The following is a 17,833-nucleotide window of genomic DNA, read 5'->3' on the forward strand; positions in this document are numbered from 1 at the left end:
AGAAGATCGAGTGTAGTGTAACAGGGATTTAACTTGAGTGGGTATAATATGGCGATAAAATAAATTTAAAATGTGTCAAATACTATACATCCAATATAACGAATTTTCATTTATTTAATTAAACAAATTTCCAACACATTTCATAAACATATATTGAGTACACAAATGCGTCCTTCCCTAACAAATGCGGTCCAATTTTAGGTACTAGTTCTGTGGCATTTGCTTTAGACATTTTCCCATTTTTACAATCACAAAATTCTATTCAATAAAAATATATATTTTCTTTCTGCACGTAGATGCCCAGAGCACCAGATTGGGGAGAGCTCGACGAGAGATGAGGACATCGGTCTTCGGACGCGGTATGCGGAGGACAAAGCCGATAAAAAATAAATCAATGTAAAATTTTAGATAAAAAAACAAAAAGTTATTTTCACTTGTTACAAAGGAATAATAATTTATTATTGCTGTTAATATTATATATATAAATAATAATTTATATGTATTAAACTGCCACAGTTAGGATGCTATTTCATCGAAGCGCAGTAACAGCTCACCCGTGGATCATTGAAGTACAGTAACAGTTCACTTGTGGCCTTCGAGGTTTTGACAGAATTCAGCCAGAAAGTTGAAAAAAAGGTGTAATTTTTCACTCGTGAATTTTCTACCACCGGCTACTCTTCTGATGGTCGCCGAAAGGTTGTTCAGCGTATTCTGAAAACAAAGATTCAATTCAACAACTACCACTCACACAGTGTTATCTTGATCGTTAACACATGAAGGAAAGGTGTTCAGCCCTGCGGAGGGCTGAGCGGTTCAGGTAACAGTCCAGGGTAATATTGAATAAATATTAGATTGAAAAAAATCACTTACATTTATTTGACCCCCTCCCCTGGGAATCGAACCAGGGATCTACAGAATGGTAGCCGAGCGTGCTGATTATTACACTACGAAGGCGGAAACACTAATGCATTGGAATAATGTTAAATTTGTAACAATATTTTTAATGTAAAATTTTGAATGCATTACCTGCTGCCAATCCTGTCTGTAGACGGCCAGGCACTGCTCCGTGAGACAATCTTCGCTCAGGAAGTTTTCCGCCAGTAAAAAGTTTAAAAAATTCAGTCAACTTGTCCCAGACGTCCGCTCCCGACTGTCCCAGTTGTCCCAGAAGACAAATGTTTCCGGAACAAAGTACGGAATTGAAGAACTCCATGCTCTGTCCCGAATCTTGGTCGTCATCATCTGTAGGCGGGTCGTCGAATCATCGAGGTCTTTAAATTGACAGTCTCGGAACATCAGTTTTGCTAAATCGTCTTTCTCGTCATCGCCAGCGTCGTCATCAATCTCCGATGCTGCGGGATTCAAAAATGGCATTTTGATAACGCAAATAGTGTCGCCATATTGTCGCCAACTTCTTCAAATTCTCAGCTGTCAATATGGAAGGTTGCAATGCCACTGTAAAAAAAAAAATCAACAATGAAATCCTGACCCTCATCCGCGCCCAATGGTGCATAGGGCACTGCATCAGGATAGAATGTTATACAAAAGATAATTTTAAGACTTAATAGGTGGTACTAGGTGCGTTGCTAGTGAGGCCGGCTTGACAAACTCACTAAAGTAAATCTTTGAAATAATCTAAAATATGGAACATGCAGAGACATCTACTGGGATAATGAATAAATACTACAATATTACCAACTGTCACGTGGCTTCTCATGCAGGGGTAGGCAGAGATAATAGAACACTATAGCAATCTGTCTCTGCAAACAACTACTCTTCTTCCACATTGGTGCATCTCCTCATACACCGATTGTTCCCTGTCCTGACCTGACCACATTCAAGTATTTGAAATACTTGATGATGCCAAGCTTTCCTCAGTCTTGGAATGCAAGGCCGAGATAAGCCGAGCATTGTGGGTAAAATTAAGAAAGGTATGTTGAGATGGTTTGGGCATGTCAATCCATTCAAAAAAAGAACAGTAAAACAAATTTGTGAGGTAAATGTAGTGGAGAAGGACTGAGGAAACTTGATATGATCGAGTGAGGAGTCCGCCTCAGTAGTGTAATGGTCGGCACGCTCCGGTACAGTACTGGATATCCCGGGTTCAGTTCCCAGGGGGGTCAAATAAATATAAATGACTTTTTCACTCTAATATGTATTCAATATTAGCCTGGACCGGTACCTGAAGCGGAGGGCTGATCACCTTTCCTTCATGTGTTAGCCATCGAGATAACCCTGCGTTTATATGATGCGGTACTCTAAGCACAATTGGGTGCGAATGAAGGTTTTAAATTTGAAATTGAAGGCATGAGATGTACACTCCCCCACATTGCACTGTACGGCCAACTCCCGGGCAGACCACCAAAGAGATGGATCGACAGCTGGGAATCCACATTGCAGGAGGCTAATCCCTCTAAAAAAACAAGTCACAAGGCCTACACCAAGCGGGAGAAGAATGAGAAGGGGTGAAGACAGGTCGGTGTGGTGTGTGATGGGAGATCACCAGGAGGAGAGCGGCATCCAGGGTGAGCTGCGCGAGGGTGCGCTCGGTGGCGGGGGGCACGTAGTCTTGCCTCGCGCGCAGCTGCAGCCCCTCCAGTGCCAGAGCTCACCAGCTCCACGCGCAGGTCCTGGGGAGACACAAACACTCGAGTCAACACTGACCAGTAGTGAACAGAGACTTCCACACACGAGACTCTGTACACTATCCTCATATAGGTACAGCAAACTATGTAATGTAGCGTAGAGCACCGCATCAGATAGACACATTAAATGTTTTTTATTTATTGTTTCGGCATTAACTTTGTGGTAAGACATGTTACAATGATTAAAGAAAACACTTCGTTTTTTACCACTTGAGTTTTATTATAGACTACATGTTTCAGAAGTTAAACTTCCATCATTCAGGTCTGTATAATAACTAAAATATAAAATATAAAATTGTTCTATAAATAAGGAGAGGGGAAAGTAAGGGGAAGGGGTTAGTCAAGGAACGGAGTTTGAAAACAAAGGAAAAATGGAAAGCAATGGCGAAGAATTTTGAAACAATATATTATTTAATAAATTATTATTAGAATTCAGGTTTTTTTGTATTTCTAAATTTTCAAGATAATTCATAATTTGGCCTTTATATGGAACAAGGTGTAATAATTTTAATTTATGAGAGTGAAATGAGTGATTAGTATCTATTATATGATTTGCAAATTCCGAAAAATAATTACTAACAAGACCGCTATGATGTTCTTCAATTCTAATCTTTAAATTTCTCGCAGTTTGGCCAATATATTTTCTATCACAATCTCCACACGAAATTTCATAAACACCACTTTTTTAGATTTTGAGTTATCGAGGATTTTATGTAAATTATTATTTGTATAATATGCAGGTTGGATATGGGAGGGTAAGATTTTCGAAATATTTTTAGTTATTGAACCCGTATGTAAAATTTTTCGCCGAGATTTATTTTTGATTGAATCATTATTAGGAGCTGAATATATGTATTTTTTGGTTAAATTATTTTTAATTTTATTTTTTAACATTTTATCTATTAGCGCGCTATTATACCCGTTGTTTTTTGCTATTAGTTTAATCGTGTTTAATTCACGATTATAATTTGAGTTACTGAGGGGGATATTAATTAGTCTATTTAATAATGAATGGAAACTGGCCATTTTATGTGAAATGGGATGAATGGAATCAGCTGGAATGACTGTGTCAGTGTGTGTTGGTTTACGATATATACTAAAATCTAATTTATTATTTATAACTTTAATCGATAAATCAAGAAAATATAGGGTATTATCGTCATTTTTTTCTAAAGTAAATTTAATATTATTATGTAATGTGTTGATGTGAGTAAGGAATGAATCTAGTTGTCTATCAGTCCCAATAAAAATACAAAAAATGTCATCAACGTACCTAAACCATCTAAAAATACATGTTTTTACAATAGGATGACTAGAATTAAATAATTCTGTCTCAAAATCATTAAGGAACATATCAGCTAATACTGGCGAAAGAGGAGAACCCATTGGGAGTCCGTCTCGTTGTTCATAAATTAAGCTATTAAATTCAAAATAATTTTGAGATGTACAAATATCATAAATTCTAGTCATTTCTTTTACATACAAATCATCTAAATCTGAATCACATAATAGTTTCATAAAAACACTTTTGGCATCATCTATTGGGACGTTTGTGAATAAATTTACAATATCAAATGAAATAATTTTAGCATTAGAAGGAATATTTAAATATTTAGTTTTCTCGATAAATTCCAAAGTATTCTTTATGCTATATGTTGGAGAAAAAATTTTATGACATATAATTAAATGATTTAGTAATTTTATTAAATGTTTTAGTGCTACATATATATATGCTAAAATTACCGAAAAATTTTTTTTTGCAAAAATGGTAGTTTTGATTGGGTGTGTACAAAATCAAGAATATTTTTCCCAAACAATGACCGATTTTAGTATTTCTTTTTGGTACTGGTGGAGAACATTTTGCAGCATTTTGTAATACACATACTTAGTAAATTACATTTCACAAAGGTCTCTATTAAATAAAGAACTGACTCAACTCGACCATATATGGCGCAGAGAGCTTGCATGTGACGAAAGGCTTCAATTGAAGGATACATACAACTTTTGAAATTTTAGTAGTGTGGTTTTTAATCATGAGTAGAATGGTGAATGTTACAAATGTATTAAGTAATTACTTAAACCAACCTATGATAGATTGTAAATACCTTTTCGTAGTGTAATGGTTAGCACGCAAAGCCACCATACTGGAGGTCCCGGGTTCGATTCCCAGGGGAGGCTGGCTGGCGCGGGGAGGCTCCCCGGGTGCTCCGCCCCGGGCGCCTGCAGATAGGCGCGCAGCTCCTCGCAATTGCCCCGAGCAACTGCAGGCGCTCCCCGGGGGTGGCCCTGCCTCAGCCTGGCCACGTCGGCATTCCGATCCGCCGCGATGGCGACTGGAAAGTTATAACGATGGAATGGAGAGCAATTAACATATGTATAGTGCCCCGAGTGCCACACGCATTGAGCTATTAACAATTCATTTTTCGCGAACCAACCATAGATGGCTCCAGTGAACAAATAGGGATTTTAAGAAATAGTGGTATTTACCAAGTAAAAATTAAAATTAAAATAGATAGATTTTACTACAAAGTGACAGCCGAATCAAACAAAAAAGTAAAGGTGTCTACTAAATTTACAAGATGGCTCTTGTAAACTCATATGTGTCATGAGATTGATATATGTAGGCGTTTAAAAAATTTTTTTAGAGTGGTTGTCAATCGTTGATATGAAGAATGTAAAGTCATCAATCACTCAATGAGCCTATGACAGGTCATAAACCCTATCAATACAGACCTCCATATTCTTTTCATCTATGTTGAGATGCCAAAATGTAAATATAACTCCTGAGTGGAGAAACCCTAATTTTTTAACAAGTATTTCGACATTCTCAAAATGTTGTAAATTTCATACATATGCTGTAGGAAGAGTAGATTCTGTGTCGGGAGGAGTCTGATACCTACGTTTTAGACTCTTAGACCCTGACAGTGGCGTTCAGAAGCAAAAAAGTGGACTACGGATAACATTCCAGTATTATACACGTCTATTCATTTTTCAAAACTTGCTAGTTTCTTGCTTTGAGCTTTGGTAAGGTGCCACGACTCACATCCGTACAGCAACACTGTTAGGATGCAGGCGTTAAAGAGACGACACTTGGTTTTTGTCGAGTAAAGCAGCGAGTCCCAGACATTGCGCATTTTATTGAATATAGCTCCTGCCGTTCCGAGCCGTACATTCAGTTCCTTCTGGACACTACCATCCTCCGCCATGAGTGTTCCAAGGTATCTGAAGGTGTCGACACGAACGAGCGCTCGTCCCTCACAGGTAAGATGTTGATCTCGGTTCAGACAGGCTGAGTTGCGCATGACATTGGTCTTTTTGGCATTCACTCTTAGGCCTAACCGAGCGGAGTTTATTTGGAGGGAGTTAATTATATCTTGCAGGGCTCCGATCGATGTTTCATAGGTTTAATGTTTGATTAATAGGTGCCTGAGGCGAATACTGGGTATAAAGTGGTATGACTTCGTCAGGAATGACGATGTAAGGAGAAGAACTCAACAGCCCCTCATACTGGAAGTCCTGAAGATGAGAAGGTGGACATGGTTGGGACATAATAATAATAATAAATTTGGATAACTTATATAGCGCCATTTTTGTAAAATAATACCTCAAGGGCGCTTCACTGTGAATGAATTGGGGAAAATATTATGGTGGAAATGATTTAGCAAACAAATGTGTTTTTAAGTCTTTTTCTAAAGATCATCTCACTCTCACTATTTCTAACCATTGGTGGAAGTGCATTCCACGCCGTCGGCCCTGCAACAGCAAAGGCATGCTCGCCAAATTTAGTGCGTTGGTTGCGAGCTGGTAAGATCACTTTACCCATTGCAGATGTTGTAGCCGATCGAAGCGTGAGACGTCTATCGACCAATTCATCTGGAATACACAGCTCCTTAAGATACTCTGGAGCCATATTGTGTATTGATTTATACATGAGTAGGCAGAATTTATACTCAACCCTTTCGGGAAAGTGTAACCAGTGGAGTTTGTGAAGTAGTGGGGTGATGTGACTGAATTTAGAAATTCCGAAAATTAGTCTCACTGCTGCGTTTAACACTGATTGCAGTCGACTCATTTTATTGTTTGGTAGACCCGTGTATATACCGTTACAATAATCGACTCTAGATATTACAAACGCGTTTATTAATTGACGGGCAGCATCAACTGGCAGATTCTTGCGAATGCTTTTAATTTGCCTTAGCTGATAGAAACAAGTATTTGTTGTTTTGCTAATTTGAGTCTCAAGGAAGAGATCAGAATCTAAGAACACGCCGAGCAGTTTGACAGCCGGTGTAGTGGTACTCTTTGGATTGAGTGGTGTCGTGTTATCAATTAAATTCTGTCGTTTAGGTGTGGCTATCCAGAGATGTTCCGTTTTGGACGGGTTTAATGTTAATCTGTTTTCAGCCATCCATTCTCCTATTCTCTCAATGCACTTATTAATAGAGTCAACAAGTTTATATTTTTCCTCCGGCCTACAGTAAAAATAAATTTGAGTGTCATCCGCATAGCAGTGAGACCACAATCCGTGTGACTTTATAATATATTCTATGTCTTTCGTATAGAGAAGGTATAGAAGAGGACCTAGGACTGATCCTTGGGGTACACCACTAGAGACGGAATGAAAAGGGGATTTAAAATTTTGAAAAATGACTGAATATTCACGTTCTCGAAGGTATGAGCAAAACCATGCAAGTGCTTTATCACAGATGCCGTATGTCTTCCTCAAGCGTTCCAGCAGAATATTGTGATCAACCGTATCGAAAGCAGCACTCATATCCAAAAAGGAAACCAAAACAAGGTCACCAGCATCCACAGCAGTTATTATATCAGACAGTACTCTCACTACGCCTGTCTCTGTAGAGTGGTATCGCCTGTATGCCGATTGCCTCTCTGAAAACAACTTGTTATTTTCAACATATGTTGTCAGTCTATGGGCAACAATTTTCTCTATTATTGTGACGGACCAGCTGAGCATTTTAGGGCCGTGTCCCTAAAATGGACCGTATTTATAAATTGCATATGTATAAATGAATGTTGCTCTGAAAAGGGACTTTGAATAATGATTTGTATTTATCAAAGTAGTGCTACCCCTCCAATAAAGAAATGTTTCGCTTTCGGGGGTGGCCACCTTAATGTAATGTTGAAATACGTAAAAATATACATAAACATGTCATGGGGAAATCGGCAGTGCGCACTGAGAACCTCTCGCTTCAGGCATCAAACCCCGACTGCGCTACGTGACGTGAGTTTTTAATCAGGGTAAGCAGTAGCAGTAGGGTTGGGTAAGGACAAGGCACAGTAGGCACTGGTTGTGTTTCTATATGGAACGCGGGTAATCCAGAGTAGGCACTGCTTTTCTGCCTGTATAGAATGCACGCCTCTGGCCTAAGGTGAACTCCGCTAGCTCGGTGTAAGTATAAATCACCATCATAAAGGAAATTTGCATTATTGAGGTATGCAGATTGAAATCACAGAAATGGAGAAGAAAATTCTGCGGCTGAATATTCATCCCACTGCATTTACTCAAACATGTCAAGAAATTCCTACCGGTTTCAGACAGATTGATGCTTATACAAATCGAAGGTCGACCATTTAACATGAATATTTAACAAGTGTACGCTCCGACTTTAGAAACAAGGTATGATGACGATGTTGAGGAATTATACGAAAATATTGAAAGGATCTTCAGTTCATTGAAAAGCGATGATATCGTTCTGATCATCGGGCACTTTAATGCAAAAATAGGTGAAGGCCGTCGGTCCAACATAGTCAGCGAATGGGGATTAGGACAGGGCAATCAGAGAAGAGACAAGCTATTTGAGTTCTGTGAAGAACGCAACATGATCATTGCATTGTAACTGTATGTGTGGGTCAGGACGCGCAGGGCGGCCACCAGGCCGCGCCCGCTCCACCGCGCGGCTCAGCGTGCGCGACTGGCTGCGCAGGAACCACTCCCCCAGCTGCACCTGAAATCACCACCATACCACTCTAATCTGCAGCATAGGAAAGATATCGACTAAAGCAGACTGAATGCAGTTGGAATGTGATCTCTCAGTGTGGCAAAACCATATATGGTACGTGTTCCAATGGTGATATACGGAAAGTGTGCAAGGCTGAGATAAGAATTATCCAGCAAACTAAGGAAAGTGTGTTGAGATGGTTTGGGCATGTGAAACGAATGAATGAAGAATGAAAGGTAAAAGAAATTTATGAAGCGAATGTAGTTGGAAATAGAAATAGGAAGGAAGTCTTGGCATGATCAAGTATGACAAATATATACTTGGGCGCAGTCAGGTTAGAAGTCAGGAACAATCGGTGTGTACCAGAATATTTGCAAATATAGAGTGAGGTGACATTTTATTCTCTCTGCCTACCTCTAAGGGAGGTGACGGGATGGTTATATAGTGTTAGTAAAGAATAAATATAAAATACAATGTACCTGAATTTGCTTTTCCCGTATTTTAGTCTTGTCTTTGTTGAAACAGCTGGTGATGGGCGTGATGTGCCGGAAGGACTCGGCCTTGACGGCGCATCCGGAGTCCATGGTCGCCAGGATGTTCCTGTAATAATACAAAAAATAAAGAGAATTTTCATTTTCTGAAGTTGAAAAATTTCTCAGTTCACAACGGGTTAATGCTAACCTCGTCGCGAACAAATATTTTATGAAAGCGCTCGACTAATCTCAGCGATTGAACAATTGCTCTCAAGAAATCAGGTTTTGGAAGCATGGGTGATCAGTTGCACCAAAGTAAGTTATATTTAAATAAATGGCAACATATTTTATTTATTGTTTCGGCATTAACTTTGTGGTAAGACATGTTACAATGATTAAAGAAAACACTTGTTTTTTACCACTTGAGTTTTATTATAGACTACATGTTTCAGAAGTTAAACTTCCAACATTCAGGTCTGTATAATAACTAAAATATAAAATATAAAATTGTTCTATAAATAAGGAGAGGGGAAAGTAAGGGGAAGGAGTTAGTCAAGGGGCGGAGTTTGAAAACAAAGGAAAAATGGAAAGCAAAGGCGAAGAATTTTGAAACAATATATTATTTAATAAATTATTATTGGAATTTAGGTTTTTTTTGGATTTCTAAATTTTCAAGATAATTCATAATTTGGCCTCAAGTGGTAAAAAACAAGTGTTTTCTTTAATCATTGTAAATGGCAACATCATTGGCTCATCGGGATGTTACATCAGATGCAAGGGGCAGGCCAGGCGTACATCAGATCAGAAGAAACTGCACCAGCGTCGACTGTCGGGCGGACTATGTTGAGCGTCATCTTGAATTTGAGGTTATAATCAGCGGGTTTTCTTCTTGGTTTGAAATAACTATAATTTACGTCATTGTATAAGTTCTAGGCACTCTTTGTCAACGATAACGTTACTTAATTATATAGATTACATGTTGTTAAACTGGGACCACGCGGCCGTTTACCGCCAAGGTACGCGTGTGAACGCTACCATGGTTAATTTTCGAATGATGGAAGCGAGCGTTGAAGTCCTCACCTGCGCAGGGAGGCATGGAGGGGGAAGCTGCGCGCGCCGATACAGAGGGCAGCGCGGCCCGTGGCAACAGGCATTCCGTCTCCTGCCAAGGGCCCCGAGCCGGCAGCTGATCATGCGTTAAGCACATGTTTTAGTTAACCTGCATAAGCTAACACTACAACAAAAATGAATTTATTCAATTGTAATTAAATTTTAAAATGCTGGTGCGTAAAAGTCGTACTATTACACTCCCACCTATGTTATGATTGCAAAAAAAAGAAAAGTAAGAAAAAAAAATTCTATGTACGCGATTCTATTCCCTAATATTCTGGTATGCAAAGACTTTGTAAGCTTTGTAGCTACACCGTCAAATTGGCACCGCCGAAAAATACGAACATGACAAATTCGCTACGGAAATTCCCGAACAAAATCAACGATCGCGGCGAACCGAGGAGAAGAGGGCGAGTGTCGCCTACACCGTTTGTCGACAGCGGACGTGTTTATCTAGTTTCACATTTTTACTTCCTTAGTTCATAAATTCATTAGATTAAGTATTTTTAGTAATTATCAATTTTGTAGTGTACGCGCTTAGAGAAAATAAACGATCTGTAAGTAAGAACAACATTCTTTAAATATCCTTTTCTGGCTTCCCTTTTTAAGAACCCACACGTGATCCGTTCACATGCTATTAAACACGGCAACATCTGCCAACAACACAGAATATAGTTAATTACACTATAACTTAACTGACTTAATACTAAAGGTCCTGACTATTATCATTATACTAAACAGAATTACATATAGAGTACAACAATGGTTAATCTTATCCTAGGTGACATACTTTTGGAACATACTGTAAACAGTATACAATAGTTTTATATAATATAAACTATTGTTGACAACACAAAATTGTAGGTTTAAAGATTTACAATTGGCAAAACAGTGTGAATATTGAAGTAAAGAATTATTATACACAACGAAAGTTTGACAAACTCAGAAAGAACGGGACTTTAGAGGTTGCTCATTGTTTATATTCGAGGTGCAAACACAAGACAAGAAAGATTACATGAAGTATTAGTGAACTCCCTGATAGTAAATTAACAAAAGAGATACACCCAATATACAATAGACTAGACTACGAAGTCGATTAACCGAAGTGACTGACAATTCAATATCCAGCACCTGGAGCGAAATCATAGACATTGTCGAGAACAACATACAATAGACTAGACTACAAAGTCGATTAACCGAAGTGACTGATAATTCAATATTCAGCACCTGGAGTGAAATCATAGACATCGTCGGGAACAACATACAATTGAAAATAATTGACAATCTCATGTATAAAATTAATATAAATTTCTCTATATGAGTGGAGAGGACCAACGGTTTGACAACCCTAGGCAACATGACCTAGAATGTAAACAAAATGTGGGGAACTTTTGTCAACATGACAAAGATCTCAATTCCATGGGGAACATGTGTCAATATACACAAGCCATTGACGGAAGATTTAATTTTCTGCAACATCCAAAGGACAATTCACAAATAAATCTCATACAAAATTCTCATTCAATAATCCGGCATCTCTTGCAATAGGGCAGGCAATCAGTTGACGTGGCACATCCACGTTTAGCCTCCCAGACCACCAACAGAGCTAGCGAAACAATCAATCGACAATAACAATTTAGGTCCATAATTTTTATTTCGCACAAATATGTATTTCCTTTTAAAACCTTTCTTTTCAATTACACATAATAAAACTAAAATTTACTAAAAGGTTTGGGTCATAAAAAAACTTTGTAGCCGGGATAGATTTTATGTGGCCTTTTGAAGGATTCAAAATTACCTTTTTCCGGTGCTTTTTAAAAAAAAAAAAATTTATGATGCATTTTATTGAAAGCTGTCCCACCGCATGCCCAGATCTGATACAGAAGCATCTAGGCTTCCTGACAGATCTGCTCTTGCTAAGCAATTTTTTTTTTGAACTAAGTTGCGAAATTTATTGAAAATGTAAAACAACATAAAATTGTATCCCGATTTTACTATGAATTTACATTTAAAAGCTTTCAATATACCTACCCATTCCATTTAGGTGTTGGGAGCAATCATCCGAACAATGTAATTCGGGTAGTCTTAAATCAAGTCGGGCCTCGCAATTACGGCCCACACACTCGGAACTTGAATTAGAAGTCATGTGCGGACTTCGCAATTCCGCAGACGAGGAAAGCCATAACATGGGAGAAAGAAAAAAAGAGAAGAGTAGAGAGAAGAAGAAAGAAGAAACCACGAGTCTGGATGGAGCGGAAAACGGAGGAAACAGAAAGCATACCTACGCCAGGTTATAAGCCTTTAATTAAGAGCTGAAGCTCTACACAGAGAAGAAGAAGAGAAAAAACGGGAGTTACTCATCCGGAGTATCCCATGCAGAAAGCGCTGCGGGAAAAGCAAACCTACGCCGGGTTATAAGCCTTAAATTAAGAGCTGAAGCTCTACACAGAGAAGAAGAAAAGAAGAAATGGGAGTTACTCATCCGGAGTATCCCACGCAGAAAGCGCTGCGGGAAAAGCAAACCTACGCCGGGTTATAAGCCTTAAATTAAGAGCTGAAGCTCTACACAGAGAAGAAGAAAAGAAGATATGGGAGTTACTCATCCGGAGTATCCCACGCAGAAAAAGCTGCGGGAAAAGCAAACCTACGCCGGGTTATAAGCCTTAAATTAAGAGCTGAAGCTCTACAAAGAGAAGAAGAAGAGGAGAAACGGGAGTCGCGTTAAACAGAGAGAACGAAGAGAAGAAACGAGAGTCGCTCCACGCAGAGAAGAAGAAGGGGAGAAACTTATCCCTGGTGCGGTGCAGCGGTCATTGAAGAAAATCATTGCATGGCGGCCCGTCCGGAAGCCCGCCACCCTCAGATCTACAGCGGGTTTCCCAAAAAGGTTAGAATAAGTTTAATTTAAGTTAGAATAAGTTTAATTTAAGTTTAGATTAAGATAGATTAGTTTAAGTTAAACTCGATAATTATCTTTTTTTATTAAATCAATATATTTTTTGTTTCTTTCCGCTCACTACCCCCTTCTAACATCCGAAGATATATCAGCTTGATAAAGTGGGCGACGTCACAGTCATACATCATCTGTTTTGATTCTCACATTCAAGATAACAAAATCAACGGTGATTAAAATAACATGCAGGAATTTTAAAGAGATCAGATCAGAGGTTTCCAAAATGTTCATGGAAAATTCTTGACAATACAGAAGGTCTATCTGAAGGATTGTAGAGAGCGCCACTGAGTTTTCAACCCGAACTCAGAAACTTGGTTTTCTATACATGGCAAACAGCATTTTGAAGACAATGCTACGAACGGACGGGGAAAAACATGAGATTGGAAGAAGAAATAATACATATAAAATCAAGCGTACCTTTCTATCTGTTCCATGTGAAGAATAACGTAACAACATGTTACAACCACACTATTATGAGGCGTGTGAACCTTTCGTGTAAAAGCATTTTCAAAGGAGCTTTATCCTACAGCCCCAGGCATTATTCCAGGCCAACCTCGTTTTGGACGTCTCCAAAGCACTTGGGAGGGACACACCACATACCCCAACGGTAATGATCAGCGACCAGCTATCGCGGATCAACGGTAATTATAAGCACCAGCGCTCACGATCTATAAATATACATACATACACATAAATACAAAACAAAGAAAGTGTAGCACAGCTCTACAATAATAAATTAATGCTGAGAATGTACATGACGACAATCTATACACACAAAATATAAAACACAATGACACAGAGGGAAACAGAAAATAAGTAGACAAAATAAAATACAAGTCGGGCATTGCATATTAAAATGAAATTGCTCGTCCAAGCCCTAGTCCAAGCGAAGATGTTCTGAAAATTTAGACCTGTACAAAGTAAAGTGATACAAGGATGTACTTGAAGTCAGTACATAAAGACAGGAAAATTTCCTTGACTCGGAAGACTGAAAAAAGGTGGTAAAAGGCAACAAATCTTGTACCATAATCCGGAAATGTAAGATGAAATATAACCAGGTCTTTCCAAACGACTTTCTTCAAATCAAGATAGAAAGGAAGTCTCGCTTTTCCGTTTAGGGGATTTTAACCACAAGGTCGAAAAGTCCTAATTACCTATCTCAGATCTTGAAAGCCTAACACACCAACAAGACATAGCTATCTTTTCTATTAAAAAAAAGGATTTTTACCTCCAGGTCGAAAGTTGCAAATAACCCATTCCAGATCCTGCTGCATGTAATACAAGCGAGACTTTATTCTATCGCCGCTGGAATACAGCTAGAAGTTCCAAGTTGAAACTTCTGAAGACCGGTGACAAGGCGACACTGAGATCGAGAGTAGCCTAGAATTCATACAACAACAAATGTAAAATGTGACAAAATATAACAACAATTAATTAAAACATGGTAAAGTTACATTACACTAATTATAGTTATATAATATTATAAATAATCAATCATTTGGGGAGAATGACTTCCTTTAAAGAAGTATGAAATTCTAATAGAAAGGCGCAATTAAAAGTGAGACCCGCGTTTAAGGGTGCCAGTGAAATAGTACAAAAAATAAAAAAATATAGAAGAAAAAGAAAGAAATGAGTTTTTGTTATTTTTGTTGGAAGAGAAAAAGTTTCGGTTCACAACGGGTTAATAATGACCTTGTCGCGAATAGCTTGGAATGTCGAATATTTGATTAGCGCTCGACTAATCTCAGCTTTTGAACAATTGCTCTCAAGAAATCAGGTTTTGTAAGCATGGGCGATAATTACACCAAAATTAGTTATATTTAATTAATGGGAACATCATTGGCTCATCTAGATGTTACATCAGATGGAAGGAGAGGCCAGGAGTACATCACATCAGAAGAAACTGTACCGCGTCGGCTGCCGGCAGACTATGTTGAGCGACTATGTTCATCTTGAATTTGAGGTTATAATCAGCGGGTTTTCTTCTTGGTTTGAAATAACTATAATTTACATCATTGTATTAGTTCTAGGCACTCTTTGTCAATGATAACGTTACTTAATTATATAGATTACATGTTGTTCAACTGGGATCGCGCAGCCGTTTACCGCCAAAACTTACTTGAGAAGGTATGCGTGTGAACGCTACCATGGTTAATTTTCGAATGATGGAAGCGAGCGTCGAAGTCCTCACCTGCGCAGGGAGGCGTGGAGGGGGAAGCTGCGCGCGCCGATACAGAGGGCAGCGCGGCCCGTGGCAACAGGCATTCCGTCTCCTGCCAAGGGCCCCGAGCCGGCAGCTGATCATGCGTTAAGCGCATGTTTTAATTAACCTGTATAAGCTAACACTACAACAAAAATGAATTTATTCAATTTTAAAATGCTGGTGAGTAATAGTCGTACTATTACAGTGCCACAATGGATTTAAGAAATAGTGCTAAAACTTAAATTAAAAATGGATAGATTTTACAACAAAGAGACTGCTGAATTATGATTAATTTATGATTTTTTTTTTATTTAGTAAAGAACTTCATAAAAAAATATGCAAGATTCTTCCCAAATTACTATACCATACTAAGATACGCCTGAAACATGATTCCCAATTTTTATTCAACTTTGCTTTGATTAACTTTAATAAAAATAACTGGCCAATCAAATAAAATAACTGGTCATACCAGAAAGGTATAAAGAAAGATTATTTTCAAATTATTTTGTATACTAAGAGATGCCTGAAAACATGATTCTCTATTTTTATCTCACTTTTATTTAACCAATTGTAATAAAATAAGTGGTCAAACAAGAAAGATAAGATCGGTGGGATCCAGTCGATGACTGACTGATGAAGGCCTGTTGATTCTGAGAAGTGGGAACCATCGCGTGGGCATCTTCCTCTCCCTCTCTTCCCCTCCAGGCTACCCATCACAACCAGACGTCCCAGGTTATCCTCAACATGTCCAAAGAACTGGAGAATCCGCCAGGTACAAACATCGGGGATACGTTTACACGTTCCAAACTAGTGATGATCTCCCAGTGTGGGAAGGAGAGAGTGAGAGAACAACGCACCTGTGTCCTCAGTCTCCGAGGAGAGGAAGGCGGTTTGGTCGAGGCGGCATATCTCCTGCGTCAAGGAGTCCGCTAAGTGCTGCCGCAAGGCACCGCTGTCGGCCAGTATCAAAAAGTCTCTGCAACAGAAAATATCACAAATTACATTTATATAATATAACTCATCACACAGAAATCACATATAAAAAACATATCCTTCATATCCAAAAGTTGCACATAGACAACTACAAATCTACAAATTTCCTTGTTGTTCTAGTCAAATCTTTATCCGCACGCAATGGTGCATAGGGACTGCATCATATAAACGCACTCGAATATGGCTCCTTGTTGTCGGAAGAATGTGGAGAAATGTCGTTGGACTGCGACGTGTTGAACTGCACAATACTGCAAGTAAATTGCAATACGGGTAAGCCAGCTCGGTTGTTGAAGAACGTGGAAGAGATCTAAGTAAATATATAATGACATAAAAATCATGGGGCCATCCTCATTCTCTTCTCCCGTACATGTTTGCTAAACATATTTTCATAGTCATTCACACGGTATCCGTTCGCTCCATATGTCCATACCACCTTAAAGAAATTTTCTTAGTCTTCTCAGTTATCTCTAGTTCAACCTTAGATTCCTTATTTATATCTTCATTTTTAATACTGTCATACAATGATTTTCCACACATCTTATCAACGCACAAGCGGGCGGCTGTGAAGAAACTTTCATGATAAGGAATATGTGACGCCAACTCGTCGCTACATTGCGCCTGCTCGCATCATTACATATAAAAACATCCTTGCATTGCGTCTCTGCGCTAGGCCGCAAATAAGCCAAAATATAACATAAATAATATCGAGATAACGCATCAGTAACTTTGATAACTTACCTTTGATTTCTGAGAAGAGAAATGAAATAAATCGTAAAGTCCGCTTTGAAACAAGGAAAGGCGTCTTTCTAAAAACATAAAATAATTTAAAAAGATTTCCTTGCTATTTCCACAAACCGCACATCCTGCAACGTAACCTCGCAAATATCTCGATACAAAATACGAAAGCCAACCTGCTCGACACCGTATTGCAACCACGTTTTTTTTTACATTTTTCTAGGTCAATATTGCTTTTTGGACATCTATCGCTATTTATTTTTCTTTTGTGCAAAATTTATCGCTTTTTTTCGAACAATATTTATTTTTACAATTGACAGCATAGAGCGGGAAAAATGGCTACATATTTTTGACAATAATAAAGTTGCCAGATATACTATATAAGTATTAATCCAGGAGCCTATTTAAATATTTTAGTACTTACCTGCAAATAAAAAAATGGGGTGTATATGATCAAAAATGGGTTTAGAAAAAAAAATAAAGTCAGCAGTTTTCTGAAGTTGTTTAGATTATTCCGCAGTTGGAAAGCTCGAGATGAGATCCGCCCGAGCGCTCGCTACTCGCTACTCGCTACTCGCTACTCGCTACTCGCTACTCGCTACTCGCTACTCGCTACTCGCTACTCGCTACTCGCTACTCGCTACTCGCTACTCGCTACTCGAGTACTCGCTTACCAGTGCTCGTTTTCAAATCAGTATCATTATAACGCACGAGTTTATTTTGTACATTTTTTTAAAAAAAGCTCACATTAAATGTAAGTT

At 38.6% G+C, this 17,833-nt stretch overlaps 1 protein-coding gene across 13 annotated transcripts; it reads right to left on the reverse strand.

Annotated features, from left to right (window-relative positions):
- Positions 1-102: 102 nt before the first annotated feature.
- On the reverse strand, positions 103-17,403 carry LOC148314061 (uncharacterized). 13 transcript variants are annotated; one of them, XM_088264021.1, is made up of 10 exons: positions 17,249-17,403; positions 17,076-17,143; positions 16,202-16,320; positions 15,333-15,486; positions 9,085-9,205; positions 8,505-8,611; positions 4,751-4,978; positions 2,504-2,630; positions 1,027-1,455; positions 103-711 (listed from the first exon to the last, which is right to left on the reverse strand). In XM_088264021.1, exons 4-8 carry the CDS (start codon positions 15,404-15,406, stop codon positions 2,609-2,611), a joined length of 552 nt encoding a protein of 183 aa, XP_088120147.1. In that variant the 5' UTR covers positions 15,407-15,486; positions 16,202-16,320; positions 17,076-17,143; positions 17,249-17,403; the 3' UTR covers positions 103-711; positions 1,027-1,455; positions 2,504-2,608. The 13 variants fall into 13 exon arrangements, with proteins under 13 accessions (XP_088120147.1, XP_088119393.1, XP_088118609.1 ...); XM_088263267.1 differs by having other exon boundaries at positions 2,440-2,630; XM_088262483.1 differs by having other exon boundaries at positions 2,183-2,630.
- Positions 17,404-17,833: the final 430 nt, after the last annotated feature.

Source organism: Brachycentrus maculatus, unplaced genomic scaffold (assembly GCF_059751285.1).
Source record: "Brachycentrus maculatus isolate JH-2025_06_01 unplaced genomic scaffold, ASM5975128v1 h1tg000001l, whole genome shotgun sequence".
NCBI classification, from domain to species: domain Eukaryota; kingdom Metazoa; phylum Arthropoda; class Insecta; order Trichoptera; family Brachycentridae; genus Brachycentrus; species Brachycentrus maculatus.

Coding starts and splice junctions, on each gene's coding strand:
- LOC148314061 (XM_088258570.1), bottom strand. CDS start 15,406: ATGCCTGTTGCCACGGGCCGCGCTGCCCTCTGTATCGGCGCGCGCAGC. Junction 8,612..9,084: donor TACGGGAAAAGCAAATTCAG/GTACATTGTATT, acceptor TGGTGATTTCAG/GTGCAGCTGGGGGAGTGGTT. Junction 1,456..4,750: donor AACCATTACACTACGAAAAG/GTATTTACAATC, acceptor TTTTTTTTACAG/TGGCATTGCAACCTTCCATA.